Raw genomic sequence first — 26403 nt, 5'->3', positions numbered from 1 at the left:
ATAAATGATTTCGGATTTCTAAGTGAGTATGACAAACTGCATACACTTTGTTTCCTACAAGATTTATCTTCCTACATTAAGATACTAAGTATACACTTAACAATTTTGTCATGTACATACACACATATTTGGGAGGGTGGACAGGGCAGTACTGTTCCATTCATAGAAATGGAAAGACCTAAGGGAGGCAGCAAGGAGCGCGGGCAGTAAGTGCCAGGTGTGCTGAGATTCAGAGGAGCACTAGCCTGTTCCCTATTGCTCTAGAATAGTGTTTCACACTCTTTTTTTTCTTTCCCATTATGACCCCCACCCCAAACTTTTTTTAGGCATTTTTTTCCCAATCATCTTCCCCTGAAGTTTTAGTATCACAGATACTATATGTCTGTACATATATTAATACATAAACATATACATAAGGTACACAAACACATAATGTGTATAAACATATGAGCATCTATGCTTTATAGATAAAGAGAGTACTTTTTTTCATCAATTGGTTTCAGGAACCAATTTCTTCCCCCTAGGGGACGACGTCCCCCTGCTGAAAATGCATGCTCTAGAAGACAGAACCAGGACCCTGGGGAGGTGGATTTGCCTCCACAGATAATTTCCTGACAGTTAAAGTTGTCAAAGAAGCAGGCAGATGTAAAGGTTGAAAACTTTGTCACTGGAGAATGGCTACCTAAATTTTAAACAGCCATTATCAGGTAAAGTATGAAAAGGCTTTCTGAACTGAGTGGGAGACTTGTAGGCCCTTCCAGGTCAAGAACTCCCTGGCTACTTATCTTCAAAGCATTAAAACCATTTAAAATATGAACAGCACTTGGCATTTGTATAACTTTTTATACTTTTCAAAAAGCCCAACATCTACTGCCTCACTCAAATACCACGACTCTCCTTTTCTAAGCAATCCTGAGGTACATGGCACTGTGTCCAGCACAATGGAACAGGGACAGCAGGGTACAAGGATGTTTTTTGGCCTCAGGGACTCAGAGCTTGTCACAAAGATGTACACTCCAAAAACAGTAATGGAGGGAGCTCACGTGTTTGGGCTGAATTTCAATTCTGCGTATGAGTTCTGTGTTGTCCCAGTCATAGAAAGCTAAGCCATTTACAGATCTGACTCCCAGTAAGAAGCCTCCATAGATACCTAAAAAGAACAAAAAAAATTTTACATCTTTAGATGTTTTTGAGCCATTACAAAGCTTCTAAAATTGTATCATATATAAACAGCACTCACTTTCAGCTCCAAAATCTGGTTTAAATGATTTTTTTTCCTTAAAGTTCTTAAATATCTTTACAACACTGTTGCTCTCTCTTATTGCATATCTGGGGGGTGGGAAAAAAAAGGAAAGCAAACATAGCATATTATGTATATACTAAACTGCAATTCCACCAAATGTTACAAATATCTTCAAATATATGTGAGTAGTGAATTATGCAAAAATATAAAATTAATAGTTGAAAATTCAGTATTATATTTTTTCCTGAGAGATCAGTGACCTGCTTACAGTTGGACAAATAATGAATGGGTTTCACAAGGTCTATTACACAAATTACTAGGGCTTACAAACTATTTTAGAAGCTGAAAAGATCCAAATGTTCCTCAACAGGTGAATAACTAAACCAACTGTGGTCTGTTCATACAATGGAACACTACTCTGCAAAAAAGGGAACGAATTACCCATCCATGCAGCAACACGGATGAATCTCAAAAACATTAATGCTGAGCAAAACAAGCCAGACTAAGAGTGCATACCACACAACTCCACTGACATGAAACCCTAAAGAAGACAAATCTAATCTACTGGGGAGTAGGGGCTGGGGTGCTGACTGTTAAGGGGCACAAGGGGATTGTTTTTGAGATGACAGAAATGTTCTATATATCTTGATTGTGCTGGTGGTTGTGGATTATATCCATTTTTCCAAATTCACTGAAATATACATTTAAAACAGTGCATTTTATTTGGTATAAATGATACCTCAATAAAAGTAACTTAAAAAATAAAACTTTTATTATAAAGGGCTCATTAGTCAGCCATGTTTGGCAACAACTTAATAAATCATATATACTCGGGCCTCTGCCTTGAAAAGGGGCTGTGGTTGGATACTTGGGAGTATATGAGGAAGTGATCTGACAAGTGCTTTGCTCAAGACGGGAAAGATGCTGAACTCTGGGCTGGATAAAGCTGAAAAGAGGAAACTATCAAAACAGAGAGAGAGGTATGTTGAGAGAGGTAAGGCGACCATGCTTAAGGTGGTAACTAAGTACCTACAAAGTACCTTTTAGTATATGGAACTGCATGAATGAGTTTATTTAGGAAATTTATGAAAAGATCTTACCTTTCAGTGACCTTTTTGTTAAAAAATAAAAAGCATGCATCTTACTATGCAACACTGAGGCTTACGTTACCCACTGCTGGCAGAAGAGGCAACACAAAATATGGGGAAAACAAAACTAAGAAAACTGTAAAGATGTAATTCAGTGTCTGAAAAAAACGTGTAAGCCCCGAAGTTTATTACATGCACCAAACAGGAATCAAAATGGAACCGATCAGTGACTATAATAATTGAGACGTAAATTTTTCCTGTTTTTAATGAGACTATTTTATGAACATTTTGAATTCTGACAGAATTTGTTAAGAATGGGACGTGAGTAAAGAAATACTTTTATTTGAATTACGCAGCTAAATGTGGTTTTTCCCCTTTTCTCCACTTTATTTAGAGATGTATAAAATTTGAGGATGCTTAAAGTTTATGCAAGGAATGAACAGACTTAATTAGGTATAAGTTCCTAGAAGGCATTCTGTAAGCCCATTACTGTTCTGAGGAAACAGGTTCCTCTGTGTTGTTCTGTTTCATTTTCAAATTAGGATCCCAAGTCCTTGATTTAGATTCTCAAGGAGGGTGATGATATATTTAAATAAAATTAAATGGATCCTAAGATTGTAAAAAAAAAGAATGGGAGGTAACATTACAGAAAATGAGTTTTTTTTTTAACATCTTTATTGGAATATAATTGCTTTACAATGTTGTGTTAGTTTCTGCTGTATAACAAACTGAATCAGCTATATGCATACGTATATCTCCCTATCCCCTCCCTCTTGCATCTCCCTCCCACCCTCCCTATCCCACCCCTCTAGGTGGTCACAAAGCACGGAGCTGATCTCCCTGTGCTATGCAGCTGTTTCCCACTAGCTATCTATTTTACATTTGGTAGTGTATATATGTCCATGCCACTGTCTCACTTCGTCCCAGCTTACCCCTCCCCCTCCCCGTGTCAAGTCCACTCTCTACATCTATGTCTTTATTCCTGTCCTGTCCCTAGGTTCATCAGAACCTTTTTTTCTTTTTAAAGATTCCATATATATGTGTTAGCATACGGTATTTGTTTTTCTCTTTCTGACTTACTTCACTCTGTATGACAGACTCTAGGTCCATCCACTACAAATAACTTGATTTCGTTTCTTTTTATGGCTGAGTAATATTCCATTGTATATATGTGCCACATCCTCTTTATCCATTCATCTGTTGATGGACACTCAGGTTGCTTCCATGTCCTGGCTATTGTAAACAGACCTGCAATGGCAGGGCAGGAATAAAGATGCAGACGTAGAGAACTGACTTGAGGACACGGCGGGGAGGGGAAGCTGGGATGAAGTGAGCGAGTAGCACTGACATATATACACTACCAAATGTAAAATGGATGGCCAGTGGGAAGCTGCTGCATAGCACAGGGATTCAGTTTGATGCTTTGTGACCACCTAGAGGGGTGTGACAGGGAGGGTGGGAGGGAGGCTCAAGAGGGAGGGAATATGGAGATATACGTATACATATAGCTGATTCACTTTGTTGTACAGTAGAAACCAACACAACATTGTAAATCAGTTATACTCCAATAAAGATATTAAAAAAAAAGATTCATTGTGGTTTTCATCAAGATTACATCAGAATTTAGCATCTCTCCCCAGTAGCTCAGAAAAGGGCAGCTGCAGCTCAGGATGCCAGGTCCTGGGGAGGGCCTGCCATGGTCTTGTTTTGAGGGCCTACTTTGCCTTCAGCCCATAAGTACCAGGCCCTGCCACGGGCTCCACCAAGGAAATAGGTGCTGGGTCCCCGGTTTAATGTGATTATTATATCAGATTGAGTGCCCGCTCAATACTGAACACAGAAAAGGCAGAGGCAGCTCAGGCTGCATAGCTGCCCCTGACCAATCTTCCAACACAGCTCTGGTGAGAACTGTTCTTTAACATGGTGAAGAACAGCCTACACTGAGCCTTGCAAACCTCTTTAATACAGCTGCACAGAGAACACACATTGGCAATCAGGGCAAGCTGGATATGACACAGCCAAAACTTACTCTGAAGAATCGTGGGCCCACGCAAACTCCTGGGCAGACCCAAAGCTCTTGTTTCTCAGTGCCATTGCTGTGTAGATGATATATTCGCCATCACCACACACCACAACAAACCTAGAAATTATAGAACCCAGGGAGGGAAGTACAGAGGACCAATGACATGTAAAATTTAAGTAACAATGATTCATCTTTATGGTGAAATATTTCTAATAACAAACGTTATTTCTGTTGACTGTTACAAATGAACCTATTACCTTTTAAAGTTATATATTTCTCTGAATATGGAGCTAGACATAAATATTCCACCCAACAAATCAAAAGCAGATTATGAAGAGGGGGTTACTACTGAAAATGTTACTGCAGTGGCCTCTCTTATAAACAAAGGGTCAGGAAGATGAGAAAGGGTGGAGGCACACAGGGGAAGATTCCCCTAATTCAACGAGCACCTGTTGAGCACCAAGATGCTTGGCAGTTTGCTCATTACATTTACACCATAGGAAGGCACTACCTTGTTGCAAGGCTATCTTCATTTTAAAGCTGATCATTCAAATGAATAAAGATATCTTACCCCAGTTTTTAACGACTGTTAAATTTATCAAAATAAACAGGATATTTTAACATTTAAATATAAGAAAAAAAGAATGTTGCATAGTCAAAATTTTCTCAATAGACATATTGGCTGTTATTAGATTGCCAAAGGTGAAATGTAAAACTTCAGCAAGAAACATTTTATGATATTAAGGGGAAAAAATGCAATGCGTTCTTAATCTTCATAAGAAAATTTTATTACAAGTAATTATGGATACCATTTACTGAACTAGGCAGCATACTTGGTTTATATACTCTGTCTTTTTTAATACTCAGGACAGCATTATAAAATGCCAAGATCTATTGTAAAATAATTTTTAAAACTCACAGGTTTAAACTTATTGTACTAGAAACTCTCCTCTCACAAGATGTTCAGTGCTTTACAAATCTTAAGGGAGAAACAGAGCTGACGATTCAAATTACAGAGAAGAAGCAGAATTATTAGCAGTCCCCAAATGTTTTCAAACGACAAAGACCTCACAACTCTTCTTCTTAAGAGCACTGAGTCAGCAAGTATTTAGAGAGCACCTACTAAGTCTCAGGATAAGACATGATTCTATGCCTTGAAGGAGCGGAAGGACACATACCAACACATCTGAAATAAAGAGTCAACACAAAACTATTCAACTGTTCAAAACTGCATGGTGGGATAAGGCCAGGAAGGCAACTATACTTCACCTTGCATGCCAATCCGATCAGAAGCATGGCTGCCTGCTGCTGTGTTGAGGACTGTGAGGCCACAGCAAAAGCTCAATGAGGAATGCCCACCAAAGGGCAGGGGTGGGATATGCTGTGGATATGCAAACATACACAGAAGCCCAGAGAGAGATTTTGGTGGTGGCTTACCGCCCATTAGGATTGTGCTGGATAGTCTGAGGGTATATTTCACAACTGCCCATATCCTTTACTGCCAGTGGCAATCTTTCTCCATCTTTAATTTCAGCATCTCCCATTGCTTTTAGGTTGGCCTGCTGGACTTCCGAATGTTTGGCCCAAATTATCTTTCCATTGGCATCCATGGACATGGCAGGTTCCTCCCGACCAAGCTGGAGGAATGACAAATGACTCTTAGCAATGAAAAGGAAAACAAAATAAAACCACAACAAAATAAAACCACGACAAAATAAACATTTTCTATTTTCATTTAATGGAGGGCTCCTTTCTTCCACTTTAAATCTCCGGTGCTAATCTCTTGAGCTTAATGACAGAAATGCCAGTTTAACAAAACTGGTGACTTGGAAGATAACTGCTTCCCCTATGTCCATCTATTCAGAGACAGTGTAATGAGTGATTACCTTCACAATGATGCTCCCTTCATCATAGCCCAAAGCAACGTTGTTGGATCCTCGCAGGCTGGCCACACACCATACCCTCTCCATGCCATAATTCAACGTGCTCTCAAGGCGATAGGTGCTTGAATGCCAAATACGCACGGTTCCTGAAAAGAACCATGTGAATATGCCCTTTTGATTTGAACATCCAAGAATGAACTGTCAGGTGAACCAGCCACATGGAAGTCTTTATATTCAAACAGAACACACTTCCTGACAGCTTAATTTCTTGATCTATAGTCTGTGATTTTATAAAGCAACATAAATAAATAATAGAAAATTTATAAGAAACTAAAACTAAGAAATGTGATCTTAAGTGTGAAATAATGACAAGATTCCTGGGTACAGTGCCCACTATGTGCCAGATGCTTTCTATACATGATTTCTTCCCATCCTTTCACTGTAATCCTATGAGGCAGATATATCTATGCCCATTTCATAATGTACCCAAACCACACATCTATGAAGTGGCAGAGGCTGAATTTGACCCCGGGCTTTTAGACTCCAAAGCACAGGCTTTTTCAGCTTTTCTCTAGCACTTCTGGTGTCCTCTTATTTAAGTAACAGAGTCAAAACACATTAGAATGATGCTGGTAACAATGCCCCTTTACTCTTTTACAGCTTAAGCAGTCTACTCTAATAAAAATATCAAAATCCTTTAAAACTTCCAATGAAAATGCAGGGCACTAGCCCGCTTAAATATCCACTTAGTAATGATATTAAACACAGGACTAAATATCCATTTCTAACTTACCATCTTCTGAACCTGTGATGATAATTGGCAGCTCAGGATGAAAACTGGCACAAGACACATTTTGGGCGTGTCCCTCCAGTGTCTGTACACATGTTTTATTCTGTAATCAGTACACAGAAAACACTTTTATTAGTGGCAAACAATAACTCATCCTTAATTTTCCCAGTGCACAGATACATAATAAATAAGAGTGGTTATGACATCTTAACAGTATTCAATACAGAGATTTTTGGAACAGAACCATCTTACCGTGTACACATTTTCTCTGATTATTTGATAGTACAGGCAAATGTAAATGTAACTATCACATTTAAAGAAGAAAACACAACACACCCCTGAAAGATGTGGTCTTCATCTAAGTATCATTCCCTCAAATTCCTGTCTTTAATATTTTTATCCTGTATTTAAACACAAATTTGAGTATCTCAGTACAACTGGTTTCTACGCCTCATTTTATTAACTGTTTATTGAAATTTTGATGTGAGAAACAAAAAAATAAAAATTTAACATACTCTTGGAGATAAAAAGTGTAGTAACAGGGCTTCCCTCGTGGTGCAGTGGCTGAGAGTCCGCCTGCCAATGCAGGGGACACGGGTTCGTGCCCCGGTCCGGGAGGATCCCACATGCCGCGGAGCGGCTGGGCCCATGAGCCATGGCCACTGAGCCTGCGCGTCCGGAGCCTGTGCTCCGCAACGGGAGAGGCCACAACGGTGAGAGGCCCGCGTACCGCAAAAAAAAAGGCCCACGTACCGCAAAAAAAAAAAAGTATAGTAACATACCTAGGGTTTACAAGAGTCTTTGTGGCAAAATGATTGTACCATGGTGATGTCATGACATTATTCATTTGTCTGCTAGTTTTCAAATATAAATGAAAGTCTGAGACCACATTTTAGGTGCAAATTCTGATGCCTTAAGTTATTATGCTATAAACAGAGTTCAACAACCCAAGTTTTAACTGTCCTGTAAGAAACAGTAAGAAGCATATCTAATATATGGCAAGTAAGTTATGAAAAAACTGTACCTGATAGTCCCATATTTTCACAAGACGGTCATCTGCACCTGAAATGAGGTATGGTTTGTCGCCCCCACTGTAGTAATCAATGCAGTTCACACCTTTTTCATGTCCCTCCAGAGTGAAGTTTGGTGACGAGGAGCCCAGCTGCCATACCTTCAGAGAGCAACAGCATCTGCCAGTCAATATGGGGCCTTGCTTTTCAGAAGGCAGCTCCACCACACCCCCGACAGGTCATGTAAATGCCAAAGCTGGGGGGGCGGGCTGAAGAAAGCTCATTTTTTCACCCACTTGTTTTTGTTTTTTCTCACTTTCCTTGAATTTCCAGGGGGCAGAATCACTATAGCATTCTCTGAAAAATGCCAATTTCCGGGCTTTATCCCCAGAGATTATGACTCAGTGGATCTACAATGAAGCCCAGGAATCCAGATTTTTTTAACAGACAGCCCAGGTGTCTTGACTTGGAGAAACACTACTTTAAGGGCAGGAAATGACTTCATGAGAGATTTAATATAAAGCTAATGAAAGTGGACTTAGTAGGACGTATTAAAAGGGGAAAACTACTGCTTAGTCAAAAAATTAAAAGTATGGAAAAGTAGTCAAATATTACTACAGCACTGGTATTGAGCTTTACCTTTACAAATGTTTATTTTGTATGCCTACTACATGGGAGGCCCTGTGGGGAGTATAAAGATGTGTAAACAAACTTTACTAGAGCCAAAGATAAGATAATTTTTGTCTTCAAGATATACCTAATTTAGTGAAGAAAGTTTAAAACTAATTTCAAAGTTTCAACCTATGTCAAAAGCAAGGACAATCCAGTGAAAGGAAAAAAAATAAAGTAGGCCGAAGTCCTAAGATATTCAACATATAACGTTTAATAATAAATTGTCAGACAAACAGCATATAACATTTTATAAAAGTTAAAGGAAAACTAATAAAAATGTTATATAGATGTAAGCCTATACATGCAAACAAAAGTTTATGTAATGTATATTTTAAATCTATGCATACAGAAATAATTTAAATACTACAGTGGGAAAAGAAATGTATTTACACTCACTGCAACGTGTATTAAGCATCTAGTATAGGCAAGGCACTGTGCTGCTTGCTAACGTGTGTCTGGGGGAGGGGGTAACACACAGTTCCTGCCCCAAACATCAACATTTCAGGGATAAAAATTTCCGGAGACACGTTCATTATTATTCAACATGAAGGTCATAATAGAGGCAAAAAGCGATGGAAGGAACGGGATGAAAATGACTGGCTCTGTCTAGAGGTGAAATGTATGTCTGAAGAGAGCTTCTCAGAGTAAATAACTGTGCTAATAAGCCTTGAAAGATGAGTAATTAATTATCCAGAGGAAAAGAAATCAAAATGGCAGAATAAAGAATACTGCAGGCAGAAGGACCAGCTGAATTAGGTAAGGTTCTGTGAACATTCAGGGCTTCTCTAGAAAATGGTGAGTAGACCAGGGTTACTGGAGATATCTCATAACATTAGCTAAGGCTAGTCTTGGAAACGCTTGTATTCCACACCAAGGCATTTGGACTTTACCCTTAGACTGGGAACTGACAAGATGGAATCCATGTTTTAGAAAGGTAACTGGAAGCAGTATGGAGAAATGAAGTAAGAAAAAGAATGGAGGCAGATGACAGTTAAATATAAAACAGATTAATAATCAGCAGAAGTCAACAACAAATATACTAAAGGAGAGGAAACAGTGACCTAGAGAAGATACAGGCATTTTCTTATTCTGGGTGTGCAGAGGTTTAAGAAGTCTTACACCATATTGCTTCCACGTGGAAAAACACTCCTTCATTAAGAACACTGAGCTGCCACACTGTTCTTCTCAACAGAATATGCCCTTCCGGTTCAAAATGAGAAGTCCTATTTTGCTTCAAAATGAGCTTTTGAGAGAAACTTCTCAGGAATAACTTTCTGGGCAGCCAGTAGTAAAATACCTGACACAACTATATGTCACCAACAATCATAACTGACACCAAGAGTAGACATCCTACCTTGATAGTCCTGTCCAAAGAAGCGCTGGCAAACTGATTGTTATCTTTGGGGTTGATCACAATCTGCATAACATAATGGGTGTGTCCTTCAAACACTTGTGAGCAAGACCATTTCTTATCCCAGTCCCAGAGTTTAATAAGCATGTCATCTAGACCAAAAAAAAGTCTCCAGTTAGTTGCAATTTCTATTTCTTTCATTCAGAACTAAGGTGCAGAGTCTCTGTGCCTTTTAAGGCAGCAAATCTAACACAAAGCATATATTCCATGTCTTAAAGAAACAGAATCGGAATTGAACAGATTTTTCAATATGCTTATTTATTCTAAGAATAAATTTAACTCTCTAAAGAGTGGAGATAAAAGAGAGAGATTACTAATAGCAAATATACAAATTTCATGGGAAAAAATTTAAGACAGACTCAATGGGCTTTACAGAATGATGAAAGAGGAACAAGTTTGATTAAAGTCTAAGTATGAATGAATAATGATGGCAATGACTATTTCAGAAATAAGCATTTCTCTTTTAATACAAGATTGGTTAAAAAAAAAAAAAAAGTTCTGAGTTACTTCTCAATCTCTAAATTAAACTGTTTCAAAGAGCTATTACCAGTTCAGTGCAACTGGTTTTAAATGCCTTCCAAAAGCGCCACTGTTTTATACATAATACCAAGGAGCAAACTAATCTGAGTATAAAGATAAAATTGACTAGGGTATATGGCAATCTGCCAAAAACTCACTCAATCAGCATGTAAATTAGCTTTCTGTTCAGCAGACTTTTCAGCATCTAGACCTTCAGGTCTTCCCTGACGGGAATTGGAGCAACTGCTATACAAATCCTAAGTAGAACTGATATTCATTAAAATACAAAAGTAAGCAGCACTGATAGCATGTTAATGGATTTAAATAGTTTAAAGGCTGCTTGGAATTAGAACTCTGCTTGTAACAGCAGTAAAAGAATTGCATGTCTCACTGAATGAAAATGAAATACTCAAAGAGACGCACATGACCAAAAGGGGTCATCTCTTACCGCTGCTAGTTAGAATGAAAGGCTGGGTTGGATGAACAGCAATACAGCGAATGTAGTCTGAATGAGCTTCAAACATATGAACTCTCTCCAGAGTGTTGTAGTTGAACACTCTAATCTGCATGTCATCCTGGAAATGGAAAGTTTAACACCATCATTACTGTTATGAAGTAAATTGCACAAAAAAGTATATTATAGGCTCAGGGTATAAAGCCCAGGTTCCAAAACAATGCACTAATTAACAAAACAAAGCAAGAGCCAAAGCTGACTCGCCAAAGCAGCCACTGACAGGTTCACGGATGGGTTAGAAGCGCAGGGAATTACTTACCGCCCCCGTCACAGCCCAATTCTTCCTCGCAACAAACTTGGCAGCTCGAACAGGAAGATCACATACTTCAAATGTTTTCACCAGTGTCTTAAAAATTTCACAAGAATACACTTTGAGTCATGAGAAAATAACTGAAAAATCTATCCTGTTATATTTAAAACATCCGATTTTTTATATCACTACTAATCATAAAATGTTCTCAGGCTAAAATATAAAAGTGCAACAGTCAAATGAAAACAATAGACCAAAGATCTTTTCTTTAACAGATTCAAAGTGCAAATACTTATAAATGACAAAAGAAAGCAAATGTCAACAAGATGAAGTTCCCCATCCTCTGTGCTCCAGCTTCATCCTTGGCTACTCCCAGTGCCTTCTTTGCTCATGTTCCCTCCGCCTGAACACCCACCCAGAGGACCTTATACTCCACTTTCACAACATAGCACCTTCATAATTACGTGTTTAACGTCAATCTTTCCTGCTAAGCCCCTGAGGGCAGGAATCTTGTTCACCACTGTATACCTAGAGCCTAGAACAGCTGCTGAAAAACAATGAATGTGTAATAAGTATTTGTTGAATGAATTAGCCCCTAGTTTTCTCCTTTTAAAAATTAAACCCATAAACTCGTAAAATAAATTTATAAACAAGATACAACTCTTTTGTACACTTCAGCAATATGCTTCCATACAGATGCCATTTCCTTTTAGTGAAGTACGAGAACACAGTGATTCAGATGTCCCTTAAAGCTGTTCAGAATAGAATTATTTACACAGGATAAAGGTGGAAAACTAGACCCTGCTAGAAAGAGCAGGGATGAATGCATCTCTTTGTCCTCCCACTTTGATGCTTTGTTCTTTAAAATTCTGAAAATCAAACTATCACTTTTTAATCTCTCTTTCTGTACAAGAGAATAATGAAAATAGCATATTCTGATTGATTAATGATGTGCACCAAATTTAAAAATAGGGACTGGTTCACAAGAACTGTTGAGCCCACTCTGGCTTCCTGAGCAAGACTTCAAAGATTCTTCAGTCAAAGGCTGAATGAGTGGGGACATAAGCTCCAACCTGCACAACCACTAGCAGCTGACTGTGATACAGACACTGCAAACAGGTAGAACATGCAACCTATAAGATGACAGACAAATCCACAAAAGCTCGTGAGGAGCCAACAAATTCAGGGATCTGCTGAGCAATAAAAAATAAAGCAGCTACAGAACTAACAGTCATGTTTCAGGTCCACGTTAAGTGCTGTGGCTGACACAAATGACCTAAGGGATGGTCTTCCCACTCCAGAAGCTAAACAAGCTAAACAGGAGGAAACGCTACACACTCAACATGTAAACCAGCAGCGAAATGTAAGAAAATAAAGAAACACTTGTATGGGGCCTTATAGGTCTCCTACACAATTTTATCAATTTGATTTAATCCTTCTGACAATCCTGCGAAGTAAAGAAGGCAACATATCATCTTCATTTAGGTAAGTAAACCGAGCCTCAATGTGGTTAAAAGGCTTTCCCACATCATTTAATTAGCAGGGAAACTATGTAGCAGTTTCCCACTAGCTGTCTATTTTACATTTGGTGGGGTATATATGTCAATGCTACTCTCTCACTTCGTCCCAGCTTCCCCTTCCCCAGTCCTCAAGTCCATTCTCCATATCTGTGTCTTTATTCCTGCCCTGCCACTAAGTTCTTCAGTACCAATTTTTTAGCTTCCATATATATGTGTTAGTGTACAGTGTTTGTCTTTCTCTTTCTGACTTACTTCACTCTATACGACAGACTCTAGGTCCATCCACCTCACTACAAATAACTCAGTTTCGTTCCTTTTCATGACTGAGAAATATTCCATTGTATATATAACATACTGATTTTTTAACTGCTGCACCCATCACCTCAAAGAGTATAATATCTCCTTATCTGAAATTCAAGTACATTTGAATTTACTTCCAAAAACATTTTTTGGCTCTTTCAAGAATTTTGCTCTCAATACACGAGTGGCAAGTAACTTCTGTTGGTGATAAAAAGAGGAGGAAAAGCAGGTAGAACCAAAAATAGATCAACCATTCAACAAAAACTTACTGAGTATCTACTATGAGCCTGTCTGCCAGGTACCCACTTCGAATAACAATAGGAATTAACACTAGGATAATCCCTGTCCTCATAAAACCTCCATTTTTGAAGGAAAGAAGGAAATTAAACAAAAACTTACCAATGAGATGAATTATGAAAGGGGAAGTAGGTGGCCCTGCAGGAGGGCACAGAAGGGTATAGAAAGAAAAACGAAGCAAAGTAGATGACCCAGATAAAGCAGTTATGTTACAGTAAAGCCTGGAGAAAGATAAGGGAAGTACACCAGGGCTTTAGAGCACAACTATAGTGAAATGACAGAGCTGAGAAATGGTTAAATGGAGCTGACAGAGGGGACTCCAGGGAGCATCAGGAAGCAAGGTGGCGGTGGAGCAGGTACCAGTGTATCGGCTAAGCATAAAATCTGAAAGGTTTTAAACACATGGAGAGAGTAGATCCTCCCCCCGACCCCACCCACACAAAAGCAGTTAACAAGCATACTCTCCGCATCAAGGCAAAAGGAATTCACAAGATAAAGATTTGAAGTCGCTGGACAGAAATTCTGAATTAGTGATATACTGATAAAAGGAAAGTTTATTATTCACTAGGTCAACAAATAATTACTGAGCCCTTACTGTGTGTCAGGTAATGTCATAGGCACTGGGATACAACAGAGATCAAAGTGTTAATGTGAATAAAATGTCACTGGTGGGACTTGGCTGACTGTGTAGTCCTTACTGTTTCATTAGAGTGATATAAGCTATAAGGGTGTTTTTAGGTTTACTCCTGAACTTGGTTCCCTAAGGCCTATTTTTGCCATCTTAAGTTCCTCAAATGTGAATTTTATCTGGATTTTAAGAACTTAACCTTGGATGTTGGGGATAATTACTGTATAAATAGACTCAAAACTATGATATGTTCTGTACTTTGAAAGAAAAAGATTAAGGATGGCCAACAAAGACTGGAAAAGATAAGACAAACTAAGCTGAAAGACCTATTATTTACTCAGATGAAAGCATTTAAGGGAAATAATCTGTAAAAGGCACATTCTCATGTGTAATGAAAAGCTGACTACAAATCTCTCTCTGATATAATCTATAATTTGTATGGCTGACTGGAAGTTACCTGCATCATGCATTACAGTGAGCACTTGGGGACAATTTAATAAAAGTAAAAATCCCATTCTTAAGATGGTTAGAATACTCACTGAACGGAAAATTAAGTACCATTAAATACTTTCATCTAGAGCAAGTGATCTTATATTGGTGTCAGTTTCCTTAATTTCAAAGTAGAGCTAATACTACCTATCTCAGAACTTAACACTTAAATATTGGATATAATGAGCCCAGACAGTTTCTCCCACAAGCTGTACCCTCATAAATGTTAGTTTATTAAAAATACTTCGTACTAATTTTATTTAAGAAAGCAGTAGGCATACACTACTGAACTCTGTTATATTTCTTCTCTTTCACTGTAAACAGATTAAGATGGTATTTCTAATAAAGTCTTTAAAAATTCCTACCTGTGTTTCATGATTCCAAACACACACACTGCCATTGTAAAGACTCGCCAACATCCACGGCTCTGTAGGATGCAAATCTACACTCTTAACTCGATCAGATCGAGCAGTTAGCTTTCTCTTGATATCCAGTCGCAGAGGCTAAGGACAAACATAAAAAACAAACAAACATTAAATTGCTATGCCAAATAAAACATGCGTGAGATCTTAACTAAAAACAGTGCATTAACATGCCTACAAAACAATTCAGTTTTTACTTTGCTAAATTACAGACACAATTTGAAGTCTAAAGCACCTACTTATTCACTCATATATACAAAAAAAATGAGTAAGAATTTTTAATTTGTAGCAGCACTTGTCAAACTTTTTGGTCTTAGGACACCTTTACAGTCTTTTTTTTTTTTTTTTGCGGTACGCGGGCCTCTCACTGCTGTGGCCTCTCCCGTTGCGGAGCACAGGCTCCGGACGCGCAGGCCCAGCGGCCATGGCCCACGGGCCCAGCCGCTCCGCGGCACGTGGTATCCTCCCAGACCGGGGCACGAACCCGCGTCCCCCGCATCGGCAGGCGGACCCTCAACCACTGCGCCACCAGGGAAGCCCTACAGTCTTAATTTTTGAGGACACTAAAAAGCTTCTTTTTAGGTAGATTATATTTATTAATATTTACCATGCTAAAAATTAAAATTGAGACATTAAAATATTTCTGTATTAATTCATTTTCAAAAATGAACTAAACCCATTACATGTTAACCTAAGTAAGATATTGTTATGAAAACTAACTATAGTTTCAAAAGAAATTTAGTGAGAAGAGTAGCAATGTTTCACATTTTTGCAAAACTCTTTAAATTCTGACTTAATAGAGGACATTTGTTTTCCCATATCTGCTTCAGCCCTCAATATGTTGTGATATATTGTTTTGGTTGATGTATATGAAAAAAACCCAAAAAAACCAAAACACAAAAACCTGGCTCACAGATACTGAGAACAGATTGGTAACTCCCAGAGGTGGAGTGTGGAAGAGGGAGAAATGAGTGAAGGGGGTCAAAGGGTACAAACTTCCAGTTATAAAATAAGTAGGTCATGGAGATGTAATGTACAGCACAGTAGTTAATAATACAGTGTTGCATATTTGACAGTTGCTAAGAGAGTAGATCTTAAACGTTTTCATTGCAAGAAAAAACACATTTTTGTAACTATGTATGGTGACAGGTGTTTAGACTTATTGTGGTGATTGTTTCACGATATACACAAATATCAAATCATTATATTGGACACCTAAAACTAATATAATGTCATATGTCAATTATACCTCAATTATTTTTTTAAAAAATTGAGTTCTTCAGAGAAAAGTATTAGATTTATTTTGGCAATAATATCAGTAAATGCTAGGCAATGTAATGTGGGATCAATAGGGGTTATATCCATGTCCATGAAGGGCTTTGGAGCCAAATGGGAATGTTTATAATGTTTTAATGTATTTAAGTTACAAGAACCAAACGGAAATTACAATTTTAAACCGAAGCTAAAATACTCTCTCGAGTCATAAAATACTAATAGTTTAAAACAGCCTTTTTCAACCTGGATTCCTCATCTAAACCACAGAAAGAAAATGATCTGAATAACTACTTTCTCAATTCTCCCAAGGATACCTCTCTAGGAGAAAAGTTAACTCATTATATATAATGATGGCTTAGGGCAGTAGTCTTAATTCTCTCTTGGAAGCAGATCTGAGGAAGACTGATTTAAAATATATTTCTCCTTCAACAGGTTTTACACACAACCTCAAAGTTTATTTGGCAAATTGCGTTATCATCCAATTTTTATTTTTGCGATCTTCCATGATGATCATGAATTGGACAGAAATTTAACGTTACTTTTCTACACAAATGAAGACTGCTACATAATTTCCGCAGAGATAATCTCCTGAGTCAAAGCAAACACCTCACAAGGCTTTTATTCATCGTTTTGGATCTCTATCAAATCTGGGTCACTGACTGCTTCGAACCTTGCTCTGACTTCTATACAGGGCTCCCTCACTTTTGGCAACAACCTACACCTCTTACTTCCCTTTAAAAGATCCGAGTTCTCTGGCTCTTCTCTACAATAGCCACAAAAATGTTTCCACTGTCTTACCTTCTTCTCCATCTCAAACTTGCTACTTTCAAACCATCATCTTCACACACCTTGCTGAAGCAGGACCTCTTACTTCACCCATTTCTGAATTTTGTCCCATTAATTATCATCACAAATGTTAACTCTTTTTTTCTGGTCTCTTCAGAGTCAGCAAACATTATGTGTCTATTATATGCCAGGAAGCACGGTGGAGGCTTTTTCCTCTAGTAAATGAGGAAACTGTACACTTATAAACTATGTATATTTTACCATTAAAAATATTTTAAATGCTTGATTACTGAGTAAAAGTGATGCTTCAGGAAGGTGGTCCAGGGGACTGAGCAACCCCAGTATAACTCTACATACCCCCAATGCACAATCTCAGTTCAAAAAGCACAGCCAAGAGCTCCTGCTGTATTTCTCCCAAGATTTTAGTGCCTACTTTGAATGAGACATTGTACTAGGCACTGTGGAATACAAAATGAGTAAGGTACTTATACTGCAGCCTTAACTCTAAATGTCTCCTTATATCTCCCAAAAGCTGGATGCATTTAGGACTCAGCTTAAATGCTACTGTCACTACTATGATCTTTCAGATTACCCTACCAGAAGCATCCTTTCCTACGGGATCCTACAGGTTTTAATTTTAACATTTAACATTTGTGCACATGTCTGTTTTTGCTTTCTAGAACAGATGCTACTTAAGGGCAGGGTCACTGCTTATTCATGTGTTTATCTCCACAGCATCTTATATATTTGGGTATAGAGGTTTAAGTACAGACAGTATAATCGAGGTCTAAAGAATCATGATGGACTCAAACTTCAGTTCCACTACTCATTTCAAACGTACAACAGTGGGTAAACTTACTTAACTCTCAGGTTTGAAAAATGTAAAACCATTGACTATTATCTACCGCTTAGTATAATGAGAATTAAATTCAGTGTTAAACAGAACAGTGCCTGGCCTATTGTAACCACTCCATAAGCATTTATAATTCACTCTCCCAGCTGTTGTGAGAATTAGGAGGCAAATGTTTAGCAAAATCCATGGCACATAGTAAACACTCTATGGTAAATGAGTGAATAAATAAATTCACATTTTGTAGTTATATAAAAGATTTTAAATGTGTTAAAGAATGAAATATGTAATTATAAAAATACTCTTAAACATTGCAAAAGAAAACTAAATTAGGCAGATGCAAGGGCTGTTTCCAAAAATGTCCAGTGCTGAAAGCACAGCACACCCCAGAGCAGGTGGTTGGTAATACGAGGGGGCATAATTAAGTGACTTCAGTATTGTTCAGAGGCTCTTAACCTGGGAACCCAATAAAGTTCATGGATGAGGATTGTGGGGGGGCGGTATCTGTGAGTGAACCCACTAAAACACAGCGTGTTTCTCTATGCATTTTTCTGGAAGTATCCATAATGTTCACAAGTTTCCCCAGGAAATCAACTTGTTGTAGTTAAAACTCTGCAGCAATGAGCCTTAAACTAACTTGTTTTAAGTTTTTATTTATTTTTTTTCCTTTAACAGCAAGGTGAGGAACTTGGACTTATCAATCCCTACGGTCTTCAAGCTCCAAAATCCTTGAACCTGTGCTTCCTAACAAGTGAAGAAAAGCAGGAAAATGTTTAAATACAAAATATTGAATTTCTTACATCTTTTTGGAAAGAAATTCTCACACTATCATACTGTTTTTCTTACTATTATAACTCTTTTTGTGCAAAAGTATTTTAGAGCATATCTGGGGGTGATAATAAAAAATGCTGTCATGACTGTCATTCTTATCAGCCGCTATATTTGCAAATGAAGAAAAACACGCCAACCAGTTTTATAAACAACTCCCCAACTCTTCGTTTCTCCCTAGAAACTTAAGCTGGGGTCCCAAAGCATCTAAATTCCACTCTTGACTCTCTATGCATTTTATTTACTTTTTTTTGGGGGGGGGGCTTGCCTGTTTAAGTTCGTAGTTTGCGGTCAGCACATACTATACCAGAACAAACCCAACATGACTGCAAAATCAGCTGTCGTCGTTTTAAAGGCACAATGAGGCAGTTTCGCCAAAGCCTTCTACGGAGTTCAACGTTTTCAGTCTCTTCTATTTCCCTACACCAAGGATCCCGCTGCAGACCGCACGACCTCTGGCAAACGCCGTAAGCACCGGAGGAGTCAGGGACCCCTCAATTCCAGGCACTGCCTCCTCAAACCACTCCCTCCCAGAGTTCAAACTGGACCAGGACCCCGCAAGGCCTGAGGCGGCGGCCGCAACGGGAGCGCAGGCCGCTGCTGACTACGGTCCTCAGGCCAGGAGCCCCAGGAATTGGCCTTGGCCGCAGGGGCCCCACTCCCTCCTGCAGGGCCTGGACCTACCATGGCTCCGTTGGTCCGAGCCCGGGCGCCTTTACTCGCTGCGGACGAAGCAGTCCGGGAGAGACCCACCGACCAGCCGACCGACCGACTGCTTGACGTGGAACTTCCGGGAGGAGTTCTCGCGATAGAACTCGAGTCCAGGGCCCGAGCGCCTGCGCAAACGCGGCGCGGGGGGCTGACGATTCCCAAGCCCCGCCCCAATTTCCAAGGCAACAGGGCCTCCTAAATGGCCTCGAGCCCACCTGGCGCTGCTGGGGACGTGGGGGTGTGGCCTCCACTATCCGCTGCAGTGTCCTGGGGCTGCTGAGCTTGTACGAGAATCAGAAAACCGCGAGTTAAATGAGATGAGGAAAAGCGAAATGCTTCATCCGAATGCTAACGGCCGGAGAAACTCCCCTATAGTGGAGTTGTGTCGCAGGGGCTGAGAAGCGCTGTGAAGCTTCCTCTGATTCTGGCTCTGAGGAGAGGGCGGGGAAGAGAAGGGAAGGCGAAGCTAGGCTCTAAGCCTACTGTACTCTGGTGGACCTGAGAACGAGGCCCAGAGAGTCCTCTTCGGGGCCTGCTCGGGGCCCTGATTGAGGCTGGAAGGATGTGGGCCGGTTTCTGGGCTGAGCTTCAGGCATTGGTGGTCTGAGGGCTGCGAAGAGTCTTCAGCTCTGGAGCTCCCCAGGATATGGGAGTATCCGACCCTGCAGGATCTCCTTCTATTGAGCGTCGACCGCGTTGTTCATTCATTTATAACTATTTATTGATCTTCGGCTGTGTGCCAGAATACTTCCCTCTCAAATCTTCACATCGAATCTGAATTATCTCCATTTTACTGATGAGGAAGCTAAGGCTCAAAGAAGTTAAGGGTCCCCGCCAAGGCCACACTAAATGGTAGAGTCAGGACTTGATACCAGACTGATAAGTCCTCCAAGTCCTGTGCTCTATTACACCAAAGTATATCTTCATTAAGGTAGTTGAACTCTAGAATAAGGACCTGAGCCATAGCGGTTGCAAAGTAAAGTGCTAGATCATTTGCCTACCCGCACCCTCTTCTCGCCTTTTTATTTTTATTTTTTTTAATTTTGTTTATTTTTGGCTGTGTTGGTCTTCGTTGCTGCACCCTGTCTTTCTCTAGTTGCGGCGAGCGGGGGCTACTCTTCGTTGCGGTGCTTGGGCTTCTCACTGTGGCGGCTTCTCTTGCTGCGGAGCACGGGCTCTAGGCACGCAGGCTTCAGTAGTTGTGGCATGCAGGCTCAGTAGTTGTGGCTCACAGGCTCTAGAGCACAGTCTCAGTAGTTGTGGCGCATGGGCTTAGTTGCTCCGCGGCATGTGGGATCTTCCCAGACCAGGGCTCAAACCCGTGTCCCCTGCATTGTCAGGCAGATCCTACCACTGCGCCATCAGGGAAATCCCTTCCCACTTTTTAAAATAAATTTATTTATTTTAAAATTTTATTTTATTTTTTAAACACCGTGGACCAAGTAACACTTGCCCTTTTGCTACATATAAACGTGTACCTCAGGGCTGAGAGTAGCCTTGGGGGTTTTTTAGACCTCTAGATTATCAGAAAGAAAAAAAAAAAAGGTGTGTGTGTGTGTGTGTGGAAAGTAATATTCAGAGGGAGACATATGGACTCTGCATCAGGTAATTTGCCTTCAGTAATTTGCCTTTAGCAGGAGTTTGTTGCCAATGTGACCTCTTTGTGGGTCTTAGTTTTCCTCATCTTAAAAAAAAAAATCTTTGTACACCGCTAGGCACCCAAGATGCTGAGTCCCGAAGTATCACACTCACTTTGACTATATATTTTCTCATTTTTTCCATGGCAGTTAACCAACATTAAGTTCTGGAGTTGTGCATTATAAATTCATTCTTCTTTCAGATATTACATAATGAATTTGTACTGTGTCCAAAGCACTATACTAGGTGCTGCCTGAAGATTATACCTGTAAAAATTTAGTCTTGGATTTGGGTTGAAAGGAATTTCACTTTAAAGAAATAAGATTCTCAAATATGAACTAATACATAAAATAACATTAAATATATGTGTGTATATTCCTGTGTGTTCAACTGTGGGTTTAAAATAAAATCTTTTGTTTACTCTTCAGTTTAGAGAAGACTAGAAGGTAGAAAAATAAGTCTGGGAAAGAAAAGAAATATGGACAAGCTTAGCAAATTGGGAAAGGGTTTCCCAAGAGTTTGAGTGCAATTGATCAACAGATCTTAAAGTCTTACCTGGTCAGTTTCTAGGATGACTGTTTCAACCCTGCCTTTTTGCTGCTGCTGGGAGAATTCCAAGTGGAAGTTCAGCCAGCAGTGTCTCTGTCAGTACTCTACATACACCCTTCCCTCCCTATTCTATTCCCACCCTTTCATGAGAAGTTGAGGAAGTGAAAATAATTCCTTGAGGAAAAGTCTAGTTGGTATTTTTAAAATATATACATGTCTCATCACTTAGCAAAGTGGTGAGTAGGAGAATGAATAAGAACCTAGTTTCTCCCTTCAAAAGGGTTACAATTTATAAGAAGTACCAATAAAATACTCAGGATAAAATAACCAGCTGGGGAGATAATTTTCATAAAGGAGGCAGAATTTGAGGTGGACCTTTGGACCACAAAAATCCAGTTTGTTTGGAAAATGGTATTCATTTAGAGTGGCAGTGAGGGAGAAGGCTGGAAATGAAGGATGGGGCTAAAATCTAAAAATTTAATAGGGAGGAATCGGGCTTTGATTCAGTAAGCACTCGGGAACAATTAAGCCAGAAAAAAAACATGTTCATATATGCCCTCTATAAGATTTATCTTTTGTTGATGTGTATGAAGAAATGGATTGGAACAGTGAGATACTATACAAGTTTGGAGGAAGTGGGTGTGGAAATAATAATATTGAATAGATTTCACTGAGTGCCCAATTTTGTACCCAGCATTGAAATATGCACTTTGCATACTGCAATTCATATAGTAATACTGAAAGATAGCCATTATTTTCTTCAACTTATAGATGAAACACTGAGGCCCAAATGAGTTGAGTAAATATGCTCCATGCCACACTGCTCAAGAGTTGGTGACATACTTGAGATCTGAACCCAAGTTTATCTCCAAAATGAATGCTCTTTTTACTGGACTGTGAGTTCTTCCTTTCTCACTAAGAAGCTAGAATCAACAGGGTACACAAATAATTTGCATTTGTTTTGTGAGTTAGGGAATTGGGAGGCATCCTAATGCTCATGTTTTGAAAATAGTGAACCCAGAGGAATATCTTTAATTAGAGGAAGAAGTGGAGCCAGTAAATGACACAGTAAAGGAACAATTTGAATAAGGCAGCAAGGAAAACTGTATGCCACAGAAGGGAAGGGAGGTAGAATATAATAGGGTGACTAGCAGTCTAGATGGCTTTAGAGAACTTAAGGAAACTTGGTATTTGGAGAAAAAAAAAAACTATTGTCAGTGAATTAGATGATTATGAGGACACTAGTAGCCTTAAAAAAATTTTTTTTTTTCAGTTGAGTAATGCTAGGGGAAGCAGGTTTGCAAGGGATTAAGAAAGGATTGGATGATAAAGAAGTGGAAGTGGTGGGTATAAACTATTTTACTAAAAGTTTAGTCATGGAAAGACAAATGTTGATGTCCTACTGAAAGTGGATTGGTTGTTCCTATATTTGGGGTATAGTTGACGTTAATTACTTCATGATGACACTCCACATGGATGCATGCAACTGAATGGACCTTTACAGTATGAGTTAGGAACTAGCCAGACAAGTGTCAAGAGGGTATATGTAGGGCATTTTAAGAGGAGAGACTTGAGAGTTCGATTTTTCCAGAGAACTAAAAGTAGTTTGGCATTCTTGGACCAGAGAGTAAGAAGAGGGAGGAGTGAGAAATGGGACTAGAAAGATAGATGACGCTCAGATCCTTGAAAGTCCATGATTGCCCGTTTAAGAAGTCTGGACTTTACCCTGAAGGACCTAGGGAAGCACTGAAGAATGTTAAGTGGGGTAATCTTCATGCTCTATTATTGATTCATCATTCCATGTCAGTTACTTTCCCTATTAAAGGAAATGTTAAGGTTCTCAGCTGGATTTCTGCATGAAGTGAATGAAAGTGGGAGTCTTGACCACATAATCACATACTAACCAGCAGGAGACCGAATTGAATTGGAGAACCACTGAGTTGTCTTCCAAGAAGAATGACGCTTAATAAGGTTGCCTGACAGAGGCAAAGCTTTGACGGATTGAAAAGCACTGATCAACTACAATGTGCTGTACACTTTGTATGATTACGTTCTCAGAATTTAAAATCTGTTAAATTTACTCCGTGTGAGTTTGACGTGGGATTTGGGATAGAGGGAATGTTCACTTTTGTGTACTTGAAAGTGTAAATATCCAGATTGTTAGTCATGTTTTTGACACGAGTATATTTTACCTTCTTAAAAATGACATTCACTCTATGTCTTTTTAATAAACCTATTTAGAGGAGGCAGGGTTTAAAGTGAGCTTTGAATGAATGAAGGCAGTGATTTCATAGGTAGCAATTGCAAGATATTGTAAATATGGCAGCAGAGTTTTGGGACTTGGTCATTTAGTGACCTCCATAACGGTCCACACCCTGGACATTCTATATCCAACTCTTCACATGTGGAGTGCTAAGACAACCTGTGGTTAAGTCATGCCCAGCAGGTTCTGGAGACTTCTTTGACTCAGGGTTGTCTTGTGGAATGAACTCTCTGGGTCTCAGTTTCATTACCTACAAGATAATGTTGGAAAAATGAACTCTAAAGTCCCTTTCTACTCCAAGTTTCTTTAGAATTTTGAGTCTGTGATTCTATATTTTCGTCAAATGAAATGGGCAAAGGGAGTGGCTGCAGGATATATTAGACATTTTTTACTTCATTCATGTGCCAGTGAAGTAGTTCTTCCTGCATATTTTATAGTATGCATTGCTCTTTTTCTCAGGAAGCCAACTTAAATCAGCGAATGTTTGTTGAGGCTTTATTATGCTTGAAACAGTGCTGTATAAATTTGAGGGTCCTGGAATTCAGGGCAAGGAGCCTGGTGGGTGTGAGGGGACCAGCGGCAGAGGCCCAAGTGTGCATGGTATACAGAGGTCCTGGGGGGACATTCTCTGACAATCAATGCTTAACTTTCTTTCCAGAGAAAAGACTTTACAAAGTTTTATATAAGCAAATTGAGAGGTTTAGAGCAATGATGTTTCCTTAAGAATTATGTGCTTGTAAATGATAGTGCTGCATATAAATAAATGAATAATAATGACAAATAGCCTGGATATCTGGCACATAGCAGTTACCTTTAAATTAATTGAAAAAAATTTAATGTAAAAGTGAAATATCTGGAGTGACAAGGCACTGCACAGTATAATTTCGATCAAATTGCCTTAGTCCACTGTTTTCTAAAGAATTTGTCAGCCCAAGTTGATCTAAGGGCATTACTGAGTTTGAATTCAAATGTAGTTCAAGCTCCAAGTTTTAAAGTCCTTGAGCTCTGAACTCATGATATGGTTTTGTACCTGAAGATGATAATCCAACTTATACTGAGCTGTGCTGCTACAGGACTTTTCACTTGATGTCAAAGCAACTTCGTATTGATAATGCTTGATCCAGTCATTAAAATCCAAATATAGGAAGAAGAAAGTGTTTTCTTTGCTAAATATGGCCATACTTTGGTGCATCTGACAGTGACAATGAATACAGAGATAACTTTATCCTGAAAAGATTTATATATAAAGTGAATGTTAAATTGGATCATATATATATATATATATATCCATGCATACAGACATACAGACATACATATATAGGTAAAGTCAATATCTGAGGGAGGTAGAAAAAGATTACAGGTGCTTTTGGTTATATTTTCTAACTTTTCTATTATAAACATATACTGTAATAAAGAAAATAAATTACTTTATGCAAATATAAAATGTAGCAAAGGAGCTTGTCATTTAAAGGAAGCTTAGTTTGAATCTGACTATAAAGCAAAGAAATACCTCTTATTTTCTGCATAAATCTCGATTTTCATTTTATAAAGCCCATTTGAGGTGCAACAAAATGGTATGGTCATATCCAGGAGTGAACAGTTACCAAGGTAGAACATGCAATCCCTGTTTGAGGGTTTTGAGAAAGGATTTTTTTGGTAAGGTGTGTTCCTGGTAAAACTAGACAAGAAGGCAGCTTTGTTGAAAGGTTTAAAGTTGCAAGGGAGAAAGGTGAGGCAGTGATCAGGGAGCAGGGGAAGGATGAGACCCACTAAGGAGACTGGTGGAAGGGCTGGAAGGGCTCATGTTCAGCAGGTATGTATTTGTATGTCAACAAATGTATTCATGTACCAGTTATTAGATAGCTGCTACCTTGACTGACTCCACCATCCTAGCTGAAGCTGATCAGGTCTCTCCCCTGGGTTTCTCCCTATTGTGGCCACGAAAGGGATAACAATTTACACTGCAATAGGCCCCCAGGCCCCTGATCTTGTGCAACAGCCAGCATCTAGTCTGATATTAGACAACTCTTCTGATTGATGAGTGCTGGTGCCTGAGTACTGTTAAGTATTTTGAGCATCAACCCTGCCTGTGAGGTAAGGATAATGAACTGGTCCTTGATGCATCTATTTGAGGAATCGATGAAAGGATTCGATTGCTCTATGACTTTCTCAAATATCGGACTGATAAACTCATCACCTAGCCCATTACTTTAAAGTGCAATCAATCAACATGGGTTTTTCAAGCCTCTCTCAGAGTGTCCAGAATTTTACAGGGGACCACACTCTAGGAAAGGGGACCAAATTCATTTTTGAATGGTACTTTTTTTGTGGTTGTATATAGAATTCTAGGTTAGCACTAATTTTCTTTGAGCACATTGAAGCTGTATCAGTCTACCCTTTTCTGACTTGCTGTTAAAAGTCCTTTGTCAGTTCCTCCTTTGATG

At 39.1% G+C, this 26403-nt stretch overlaps 1 protein-coding gene across 1 annotated transcript in view; it reads right to left on the bottom strand.

Annotated features, from left to right (window-relative positions):
- Nucleotides 1-19623, bottom strand: part of COPB2 (COPI coat complex subunit beta 2) — a 31045-nt gene extending 11422 nt beyond the window's left edge. Inside the window, exons 1-12 of the mRNA XM_067737673.1 lie at nucleotides 19483-19623; nucleotides 15003-15140; nucleotides 11413-11499; nucleotides 11088-11214; nucleotides 10064-10212; nucleotides 8052-8198; nucleotides 7031-7130; nucleotides 6241-6383; nucleotides 5792-5991; nucleotides 4361-4471; nucleotides 1241-1329; nucleotides 1044-1150 (exon numbers count right to left, since the gene is read on the bottom strand). Coding sequence (XP_067593774.1) covers nucleotides 1044-1150; nucleotides 1241-1329; nucleotides 4361-4471; nucleotides 5792-5991; nucleotides 6241-6383; nucleotides 7031-7130; nucleotides 8052-8198; nucleotides 10064-10212; nucleotides 11088-11214; nucleotides 11413-11499; nucleotides 15003-15140; nucleotides 19483-19485 — 1401 coding nt within the window. The 5' untranslated portion in view covers nucleotides 19486-19623. The remainder of the gene's footprint in view (nucleotides 1-1043; nucleotides 1151-1240; nucleotides 1330-4360; nucleotides 4472-5791; nucleotides 5992-6240; nucleotides 6384-7030; nucleotides 7131-8051; nucleotides 8199-10063; nucleotides 10213-11087; nucleotides 11215-11412; nucleotides 11500-15002; nucleotides 15141-19482) is intronic.
- Between the last annotated feature and the right edge of the window lie 6780 nt (nucleotides 19624-26403).

This window comes from Pseudorca crassidens, chromosome 5, assembly GCF_039906515.1.
Source record: "Pseudorca crassidens isolate mPseCra1 chromosome 5, mPseCra1.hap1, whole genome shotgun sequence".
Lineage (NCBI taxonomy): Eukaryota > Metazoa > Chordata > Mammalia > Artiodactyla > Delphinidae > Pseudorca > Pseudorca crassidens.
The sequence above is the reverse complement of the archived record's forward strand: the minus strand, read 5'-3'. Positions and strand labels throughout refer to the sequence as shown.